We start from the raw sequence: 10,983 nt of genomic DNA on the forward strand, positions 1-10,983 counted from the left end.
TGATCGTGGGGGGTCTATCCGCTGGAATCACCCAGTGATCATGAGAACGGGGGTCCTGGAGTCCCCTATGAGAAAGGAGCTCATATGTGACCATGGGACTGGAAATAGTGTTGAGTGCTGTCGTCAGCAGTCCCATGGAGTGGTGGTCACACATGTGCTCCTTTCTCATAGGGGACTCCGGGATCTTGTTCTTATGATTACTGGGTGATTCCAGCGGATAGACCCCCCTCCTCTCCACGATCATACACTCAGGGGGTACACCACCAATGATGTGAGGTGAGGCGATCAGGTAGGGGCAATAGGGGGGGCAGCGGAAGGGCCATGGGCAATGAGCGCTTTTATTGTGGCAAAGGGTTAGGTTACGAAATTGGCATGGGGGGGGGGGGCCGTTTCAGTTTTCGCCTCAGGCATCAGAAAGGCTAGGTGCACCCCTGCATACACGTATCCCCTGATGTGGGGAGGGAATAAGTATTGTTAGTGGGAAAACCCCATTAGGCACCATGGAGCAGTGGCCACACGAGCTCCACTACTCCGTGACCCCTGTTTTCGTGATCGCCGTGTAGCCATCAGAGCTTTAAAATGGATAATTTTCTCAAGTCATGTGGGTTTGACAGTACAAATGCTCCGTGCAGCAATCCCTCAACGTAGGACTGCTGTGGCCTAGCACATAGAGCTTCATAGCAGACCCATCCATCGCACTGAAGATCTCTGCGCATGCTCGCGCTTGCGCACAAGCATATTTGGAATCTGCACCACACGGATCTAGAATACAGAACTAAGCAACTCCAGTATCCTAGTCGCCTCCACAAGCCTTTCAGGGTTACAGGGCATATAAACCTATGGTGCAATGTTAAATGTGGAAAGCACCAACCACTTGCACCTGAATGGTCAAATAGAAGGATATCTTTATTGAAAAGTCAAAAAATAATGCATTTTGGGGCAGAAGAGTGGAATAAATGTCTCTAGTTTATTCAAAATTTCACTCGTACATGCACATTTTTGCAGCCATTGTCAGAAAAAATGTTCTCCCCCTTGGGGTAATATCGCATGTCCTTGGCAATTCTAGAAACAACCTCTTCATCTATTGTTCTTCCTCTTCGCTTCAGTTCTGCCCTCACACACATCTCCACATGCTCCAGTTCCAAAGGCAGGAAGGGCACAATGATGTCAATAACTTTTCTTTTAATAAGGTCGCAGTCATAAAATTCACCTGTGGATAGAAACATGTCATCAAAATCACATTAATATACCCCATACATCACCTCCATATTTAAGAAGAGAACGCTGACCATGTTCCTCTGACCGTCGGCTAAGTGTGCACGGAAATCTCAAGAGAAATAGCTGTTGAGCAAACTATGTATGGTCAGGGAATGGTGGGTCACCATATGGGCAGGGGGACCTTTCAGCCTGAGTCATTTAAAGGGGTTTTCTGGGAGGTATGTATTGATGTTCTAGGCTCAGGATAGGTCATCAGTATGGGATCGGTGGAGGTCCGACATCAGGCAACCCCGACGATCAATTGTTTGAAGAGCGCCACAACCTTTTGCTAGGCCAGTGACATCACGTTCATCGGTCATATGGCTTATTACTTCCATTCAAGTGTATGGGCCAGTCATATGTCAAACCTGTATGCCTCACACAGAGTTTTTCAAAAACGACAAATCAGGACCACAGAATTTACATTTTTTACACCTATTTTGCATCAATTCCTGAAAAAAAATGCATGGGCTCACACTACTCACTACACCATAATATGAATACCTTGAAGGGTGCAATTTTCAGAAATTACCCTCTGGAAGGCTTGTGCCTTTTCAAACCTTGCTTGGTCCAGCAAAACAAAAAAGATCAACCTTTTTTAAAAATTTTATTTAAAATTGTAAGTCTTTGAAATAAATAAAAAAAAATGCTGTCCAAAGTAAAGCAGACATATGTAAATATAACTTTTATATGACACTAGTACAGAATGACCATATACTACTCACAAAAAGTTTGGGATATTTGGCTTGTGGGTAAAATTTTTGGATGAACCTAAAATGCCCCCTAACCTTTACAGGTGAACTTAATGTGACCTTCTCTAAACTTTTGAATGCACATGTCCAACTGTTCAGTGTTTCAGTACTTTTTGCACAACTTGCTGTTCTCTAACAATGAGCTTAAAGGGAGTCTTTCACCTAAAATCACCATTATAGAACACTAACATCAGGATCTGCATTACATTCCCCATATTAGAATGCTACCTTCCATATTGCTGTCCATCACCGATTTTCTCAGAAAAACACTTTTATTCAATATGTTATTTAGCTTCCCGGGGCGGCGTTTATGCGGCCGTTGCCCAGGCCCCTCGTCGCTTTTCATACTGAACCCTCCCCTTTCACCCCTCTGGCCCGCCCTAGGTTCTTCTGATTACATCCTCCTCTTAGTGGGAAATTCAGCACCAGCGCTGTTCAACAGATTTGCCGCGCCTGCGCACTTTATTCCCCATATGGGCAGCGGGACAAAAGCGTTTAATGCGCATGTGCCGGCCCGTACATCCCGATCTAGCCGGCATTGTGCCTCTGCCCATAATGGAGAATGAAGTGCGCAGGCGCGGCGAATCTGTTGAACGGCGCTGGTGCTGGATTTCTCACTAAGAGGAGGACGTAATCAGAAGAACCTAGGGCGGGCCAGAGGGGTGAAAGGAGAGGGGTTTCGTATGAAAAGCGACAAGGGGCCTGGGCAACGGCTGGATGAACGCCGCCCGTGGGCACCTTCAGAAGCTAATTAACATATTGAATAAAAGTGTTTTTCTGAGAAAATCGGCGATGGACAGGAATATGGAAGGTAGCATTCTAATATGGGGAATGTAATAGAGACCCTGATGTTAGTGTTCTATAATGGTGATTTTAGGTGAAAGAATCCCTTTAACGGCAAAATTCACAACAGGTGTTTAAACCATGAATCGCCCAATAAATTTCCTGGTTCAATTAAAATTGTTATTTAAACAGTCCTCCTCATCATCCTGCTGTTCACATTTCGACATCATGAGACCAAGACGACACCTAACAATTGATCAACAGTACCTCACCATTGCGAGCTTTCAAGCAGGATGTTCTCAGACGTTCTCAGAGATACAGAGAGACTGGAAGAGTCACAGAAACGTCCTTTGGCCACTTCCCACACTGATGCCCGCTTCATTGTGAACAATGCCCTGCGGAACCGGATGATGAATGCCACACAACTCCAGGCACATTTAAGGGAGGTGAGAGGCAACCAAGTGTCACGTCAGACCATTCTAAACCATTTACATCGGCATGTTCTGTGTGCTATACGACCTGCAAGGGTACCTGACCGCACCACCAGGCACAGGTGTCATCATCTTGAATGGGCCAGGGAGCATCTACGCTGCATGAGGGACCACTGGGACTCAGTGCTGTTTACTGATGAAAGTTGATTCACGCTTAGCAGAAATTATGACCGCCAGCGATGTTGGAGGCGTCAAGGAGAGCGCTATGCATCATCAGCCACTGTTGTCACCAGACGAGTGTTTGGTGGTGGTGGTGGGGGCAGGTGTGTCTAGTCAATAGAAATCTGCCCTACAGTTTGTGAATGGTACAGCGACAAGCCCATATTACTTGAAGACCATCATTAATCCAGTAATTGTACCTCTGCATGAGCAACACAGGCCTAATTTCATCTTCATGGACGACAATGCGCCAGCTCATCGAGGTCGCATCATTAGGGAATGGCTGCTGGAGACTGGGGGGCCTCAAATGGAGTTACCTGCCATTTCTCCAGACCTGAATCCCATTGAAAACCTATGGGGAACAGCTGAGTCGCTGTGTAGAGTAGGGATCGACCGATTATCGGTTTTACCGATATTATCGGCCGATATTCAGGATTTTGACCGTTATCGGTATCGGCATCTATTTTGCCGATATTCCGATAATGTATTGGGAACACAGAACGCGCTGCTCTCAGCGCTCTCTGTGTTCCCTCCGCAGCACAGGGGAGAAGGAAGCAGTGTCTCCTCCCCCTGTGCTGCCGCCAATGACAGGAGAGAAGACAAGAGGAGGGGAGGGGCTGTGGCCGCTGCGCCACCAATGAAGATGAGTCTTTCATTAATTCATATACAGGAGGCGGGAGCTGGCTGCAGAATCACATAGCCGGCTCCCGACCTCTGAGTGGTAGCTGCGGTCCGCGGTAGTTAACCCCTTAGGTGCCGCGGATCACAGCTACATGTCATAGAGGTCGGGAGCCGGCTATGTGATTCTGCAGCCAGCTCCCGCCTCCTGTATATGAATGAGAGACTTATCTTCATTGGTGGCGCAGTGCGCCCCCCCCCATTGCCCCCCAGTATTAATCATTGGTGGCGCAGTGCGCCCCCCACCCCCATCCCAATAGTAAAAACATTGGTGGCGCAGTGCGCCCCCCCACCCAGTATTAATCATTGGTGGCAGTGGCCACAGGATCCCCTCTCCCCTCCTCCGATCGGAGCCCCAGCAGTGTAATTCTGGGGCTCCGATCGGTTACCATGGCAGCCAGGACGCTATTGAAGCCCTGGCTGCTATGTTCAGCTCCATGCTGCTGTGTGCACAAAGCACAGAGCAGCAGGGACAGTGTGATGTCCTAGTCCCTAAGGGGGCTAAAAGTTAGTAAAAAAAAAACAACACAAAAATATTAAGTATAAATGAAAAATATTTGCAAAAATAAAATACACGTTAAGAATAAACATTAATTTTCAGCAGATTTGTGTAGGAAATTTTTTTTTTCTCAAAAATAAAAATACCCAGAATATCGGTATAAATTATCGGCTATCGGCCTGAAAGTTCTCAAATTATCGGTATCGGCCTTAAAAAATCCATATCGGTCGATCCCTAGTGTAGGGCCTCGTAGCTCTGTACCCCAGAACCTCAATTACCTGAGGGCCGCCCTTCAAGAACAGTGGGATGCCATGCCTCAGCACACATAAGTCTCCTTGTAGCATGAGATGTCGTTGTCAAGCTGTAATTGATGCTCAAAGCAACATGACAAGTTATTGAGACAGTGACATTTTTGTGATGGTATACCCACCACTGGTGTTGGCTTTTGATTCAATAAATTGTTTGAGATGAGGAAATCACCATTGCATGCTTCTACTTAAATGTGTGTGTGTGAAGGGGTGGGGGAAACCTCATCACTTGGCTGGACCTGTAAAGGCAAGCTTACCTTTACCTGGCTCTCCGCTCCTTCTCCCCCCTAGGCCTGCGATGCTCTGTTGGGCTCCCTTGCTGTCAACATCCTGTTTGACAACTCTGCAGCCAATCCATGGCTGCAGCAATGACAGGCTCCCCTTACATTATGAAAAATGGTCACATGAGGCATGGGAAACTGGTCACCGTCATGGCCAGTCATTGGCTGCGGGAATGTCAAACCGGATATTGACATCGAGGGGACCATGGCAGGCCTGGAGAAGAAGGAATAGGGACTTTGCATCCAGGAAGCAGGTAAGTAAGCTTTCCTTTAGAGGTCCAGCCAAGTGAAGGGGTTTGCCAAAACACCCCCCTCCCCCATTCTTGCACAACCCATTGAAAGGGTTAATGTATTTTGTCCATACTTACTTTTCATTGATGTTAGCAAATGTGAAGATAATTCAGTTTCTATGTCACAGAGTTTGATCTCCTCCCTTTTCTTTCCTCGCCTCCGATACTCCAAAGCCATATCAGAGATAAATTGTGCTCCAGTATTACTAAGATATGAAACACAAAGGAATAAAGAATGATGAAACTATGGAATTTGACCTAATCCAGAAAATTGGTAACATTCTAAGAGCATGGTCTAGACAAGTAGCTAATGAAAATGTCAAGCCATTCAATATGGTCCCATTCGAGTGGAATGACTTGGGCTGTGAGTCTATGTATATGGTGGGCTGATCATCGTTGGAGCTGTTGGAGATCACCCTCTATGGAAAACATAAATTTGGTGCAGAGCATAGTGCGAAGACTTCAGCTAGGTAAGCATAAAGCCACCATGAGAGAAGACTCCGTGCTTCTTGGCCACCAGAATTTCCAGACTGATGGTTTTTCACCTGCTCCCCCAAAATAAGCTAAAACATAAAAGAAGGGTATTCCACTGAGGGTGGCATTTCTTCTACGCAGCACTGCTCCTGTCCAGGTATCAGCCTCTTCCTAGTTCAGATTGACCATCTGTAGGGTTCAACTTTTTAGATGTCTAGGTTACCTCATAAAGATGAAAACGCTCCTTCTGTAAGACACGCCACCAATGTCGTCATGATAATCTAGATAAGGCATCAGGGAGTGTAAGAGTTCTACGGGCATTTTGTCAACCTCATCAAATATGAAGATAGAGCGGTCACAACGTAACACGTTCCCTTTGATCCATGCATGCAACTGGTCCTGTCAGTAAAGATAAAGCCATGGTTTCAGCAAAGTGTAGGTATCGTTTTGAAACAGAAGAAACGTCCAGCACGTAGTAGGTTAAAACGCTGCATCATCTTTATTCCATCGTAGATGCAATCGGTATACAAAGCAGTGGTCGTCACCTCCCGTCAGACCGACATGTTTCGAATCGTAAAGGTTCTTGATCATGATCTGTAAATAACCGGAACTCCTGCAATCATATGCGCGAAAAAAAAAAAAGAGGGGGAGAAGGAAAACCGCAGGTGATTGGAGGCATCGTTTTGCAAGTGGATAATGTTGGACTTTGTCTGCCAAGTATGGCGCTCTTTGAAAACCATTTCGGTCCATGTGAGCAACTTTTTGTTCTTTCAGGACATTGGCTTTTTCTGGGCACAATGTGGATGCACTAAGGTACTCTGGATGTTGCCATTATGGGGCCACAATATGTTTTTTTTAAGACTGCCTCAACATGGGCCTTTCTTGGCATGAGGAGGGTAGTATATGGTTCTGTGTTAGGACATATGGCACTATGTGGATGCTGGGGACTGACAAATGGTGTGTCAGCAGCAACCTCGTAATAATCACTGGACGCAAGCATTATAACAGACCAAAAATCCAGTCAGAGACGCAGAGGTGGTAGCATCCATACAGGTGGAGATAACTTGCGTTTATCTGCAGCTTCATGGATACTAGTTGGGCACCGTCTGGAAATGACTGGTTACTGTATGGACCATGCATCTAAGGGCAGGTGTGCACCTAGCCTTTTTGCTTCCTGAGGTAGGAGGGTCAACTTGCCTCATGGATAGTGTGTCCCTGTCTAAAGGCCACTTAATGTGGAGTCATGCTTCTTCCAGGCTCCTATAGTGACTCCGTTTGGTTATGGTCTTGCTTGTACTCCATCCTTTCCACAGTTGATATGTTCCTATTCCTCTAACTACACCGACTATTTATCTGGGCACTTATGACAGACAGTTCTATTGTACTGACTCAGATAACTTACAAAAGGCAGAGAATGCATACCAAACATAAAGCACAATTAGGGGGTGATGGGTTATCAGGGCAGGGTTGGTGATGCCACTCCTTATCTCAGAGTCTATGTCACGTACTTACCCATCTGACCACCCGCGGTGCGTCCAGACTCACTATGGCACCGCCTCCAGGGTCGCTTTGTTGCTATGGCAACCAACCTTGCTGACAGTGGGGCTGGCCAACCTATCAAGGACGCCGAAACAATCAGGCTCAGCGCTAGCCTCACATGCTTCCTGAGGGCTATTTAAACAGGCGGCTGCTGGCCACATTTGCCTGTGATTGGTATTCCTGCCTCACTAGCTAGTTTTGTGTTTGTTAGGCCTCCTGCACACAAACGTATGTGTTCCGTTCCGTGCATTGGTACCGCAATTTGCGGTCCCCAATGCAGGAGAACGTTCATGCGGCCTCCGGGACGGATCCAGTGATCCGCCCGTTCCGCAAAAAGATAGAACTTGCTCTATCTTTTTGTGGAACGGAAGTACGGAATGGAACCCCACAGAAGCACTCCGTAGTGCTTCCGTAGGGTTCCGTGCTTCTGTTCTGCACCATTCCGGATTTGTGAACCCATTGAAGTCAATGGGTCCGCATCCGTGATGCGGAATGCACACGGAACGGTGCCCGTGTATTGCGGATCCGCATATGCGGTCCGCAATACGGCAACGGGACACCTACGTTCGTGTGCAGGAGGCCTTACTCTGAATCGCTGACCTTTTGCCTGTTTCTTTGACTTTGCTACTGACGTGACCTCCTGGTATTAGACTCTGCTAGTTTGGGACCTTGTCTTTGCCTGCTGACTTTGTCTCTGACCTTATCACCTGGTTTTACTCTGCTGTGTATTTGACTTAGCTTTTGGATTCTGATCCATTCCTGGTTTCTTACTACTCTTAATACTCTACTCTCTACCCACTTAGGTTTAGGCCCCTGCACTTAGTCAAGACAGGGACCGTCGCCAAGTTGTGGGACGCCATTTAGGTAGTAATTAGGTGCAGATGAAGTTCAGGGCTGCACTGTTTCCTGCCTTTCATGCCAGTCTAATGTAAAGCTGGCTTTATGCATAAGAAACCTTGGCAAGAAACTTTTTGACCGCAAAACGGATCACAGTAGTGCACACATCCTATGGAACAATGGTCCACGGGAAAAACGGATGGCTGAATACATATATGAAATACAATGGACCGTGTGATGTCGTGAGGAGCACAGACAGTAAACTGATGTGAATCACTGATCTGTGAAAAAGAAATAGGAAATCTACGTAAAGAAATTTACCAAGGCCGGTAGCTAGTTTTGGGGATGTCTGCGCAGGACTAAAACGCTGCGGATTTAGATGCAACAGATCTGCACCATGAGAGATTTTAGGAAATCTCATCAACACGTTGCAAATAAAAATCCACAGCAAATCTGCAGGTGACTGGCATAGATCTGTCTCAGATTTTTTTGCCGTAAGTTACGTCCCGTGTGCACATACCCCTAGACAGGATTTAGGTAATACAGTAGATCCATTACCTTGTATGTTTCCACTTGACTTTTATGAGGATAAGCAGCCGATGCCACGATCTTATGCACAAAGTTGCTCTTGGCGCCCCTTGGATTAAAGTGTTTGGCCAGAATCTGACTGACGTAAGTCTTGCCGCTGCCGGTCAGCCCGTGAAAGGAGAGGACGAGGGGTTTGAGACGTTCTTCATTCTGCATTACTTTGATGATGACCTCCTTGGCTAGGTGCTGCCCAAATAATTTGGTGTCCAGATCATACTGCAGACCTGGAAGAATAGATGATCATGTTGATATCGATAAGACTGGTGCCAACAGGGCGCAAACACTACGCTGGCTAGCGGTGTGGCCTGGCACACGTACAGCCTTTGGCTATAATCTAGATATATGCTATCAATGTCCCAGATGGGAATACCCCCTTCTTGCACCAGGATGTACATTTACAGTGCAGGCGGCAAAGTAATATCGACTGCAACCCTCCTGCTGTCACAGTGGGATTTGGGGAAAGCTCATCCCGGGGTGTATTCACACATGTTATAGAAATCCTAGTGCTTGGCGCCCAAACGATCCTGTTCAGAACTTATATATGGCTCGTGTGAACCCTATGGTCAATATGGCTGATTGTGACAATGGGCAGCGATCCTTTCACTTCCGTCTGGGCAACCGTAAGGCATTTGGATATTACAGCGCGCAGTCCCGTCCCCCATCACCTCTGTGAACCAAATTGAAGAGCTGCTCTGTATGGGCGGCTCCGATTCTGGCAAATATGTATTACATCTGAATTAGAGCTCGTGCACACGACTGTTGTTGGCCGGTGCCCGTATTGCGGATCTGCAATATACAGGCATCAGCCGTTTGTGCCCCGCATCATGGATGCTGACCCATTCACTTGAATGAGTCTGCAATCCGGAAGGTGTGGTAAGGAATGGAACCCACGGAAGCACTACAGCGTGCTTCCGTGGATTTTCTGTTCATGCCTCCGCACCACAAAAAAAATATATAACTCATTCCATTTTTTATGCAGTGCGGACAGATCACTTGAATGAGTCGGCATCTGTCTGCGCCAGCCACGCGGACCTTTCGCCGGAATTGCGGATCTGCAATATACAGGCATCAGCCGTTTTTGCCCCGCATCATGGATGCTGAACCATTCACTTGAATGAGTCTGCAATCTGGAAGGTGCGGTGAGGCACGGACCCCACGGAAGCACTACAGCATGCTTCCGTGGGTTTTCTGTTCATGCCTCCGCACCACAAAAAAAATAGAACTCGTTCCATTTTTTTTGCAGTGCGGACAGATCACTTGAATGGGTCGGCATCTGTCTGTGCCAGCCACACGGACCTTCCCCGGGATGCACGAGCGGCACACGTTCATCTGCATAAGCCCTTACCGCCATGTAATAATACACATCCCCTGTTGTAACCTCAGCTCCTCCTGGCACAATCACCCTGATAGTGTTTCACTTCACTATTTTCAAGTTCTTGCTGTCAGTGAATGGAGCCATTGGTGATTATGCCATCAGTGTCTGGCGTCCTTGAAGTGATGTTCTCTATTCACTTCTATGGGAGTTCTGATAAATCACTGAGCTCCGGCTTGTCAGTCCTATAGCAGGCGACTGGAGAGGTGTCCGTGCTTCCACCGCACCACTGCAGGACTTCCAAAAACAGCTGAGCGTTTGACTATTTTTGAAATTCCCATAGCGGTAAATGTAGGGTGCCTGCGCATGCGTGCTGTTCTCTGTCCTATCTTTATTGCTACTGACATGCCATCAGTGTCCCAGATGGGCCAAACCCTTTAAGGGGACTAACCCCCACCCCAATGCACTGATTGTAGGGGTCCTCTTTTCCCCTGCAGGGACTGTTACCTGTGACGTTGATGACTCCCTCTGTAGGACAGCACTCACAGCTCGCGGGCACTCCACTCATATAACAAGCCAGGCGATCACATGGCGGCCAGATACGGTCTTCTATTAAAGAGGCGACAACAACAAGGATTTGGTATAAATCTTGTAGCCACTTCATAGCTCTGCTGAACTTTTCTTGCAAGATCCAAGTATATAGTGACAACCCCGGAGAGCATGAGGCGATCTAGA

At 47.2% G+C, this 10,983-nt stretch overlaps 1 protein-coding gene across 1 annotated transcript; it reads right to left on the minus strand.

Moving 5' to 3' along the window:
* Positions 1-971: 971 nt before the first annotated feature.
* On the minus strand, positions 972-10,983 carry LOC120977068 (torsin-1A-like). The gene is made up of 5 exons (XM_040404828.1): positions 10,756-10,983; positions 8,907-9,160; positions 6,196-6,371; positions 5,577-5,704; positions 972-1,210 (listed from the first exon to the last, which is right to left on the minus strand). Exons 1-5 carry the CDS (start codon positions 10,910-10,912, stop codon positions 972-974), a joined length of 954 nt encoding a protein of 317 aa, XP_040260762.1. The 5' UTR covers positions 10,913-10,983.

This window comes from Bufo bufo, chromosome 8 (assembly GCF_905171765.1).
Source record: "Bufo bufo chromosome 8, aBufBuf1.1, whole genome shotgun sequence".
Classification (NCBI taxonomy): domain Eukaryota; kingdom Metazoa; phylum Chordata; class Amphibia; order Anura; family Bufonidae; genus Bufo; species Bufo bufo.

Coding starts and splice junctions, on each gene's coding strand:
- LOC120977068 (XM_040404828.1), bottom strand. CDS start 10,912: ATGAAGTGGCTACAAGATTTATACCAAATCCTTGTTGTTGTCGCCTCT. Junction 9,161..10,755: donor GGGAGTCATCAACGTCACAG/GTAACAGTCCCT, acceptor CTATTCTTCCAG/GTCTGCAGTATGATCTGGAC. Junction 6,372..8,906: donor GTCAAGTGGAAACATACAAG/GTAATGGATCTA, acceptor CTTTACTGACAG/GACCAGTTGCATGCATGGAT.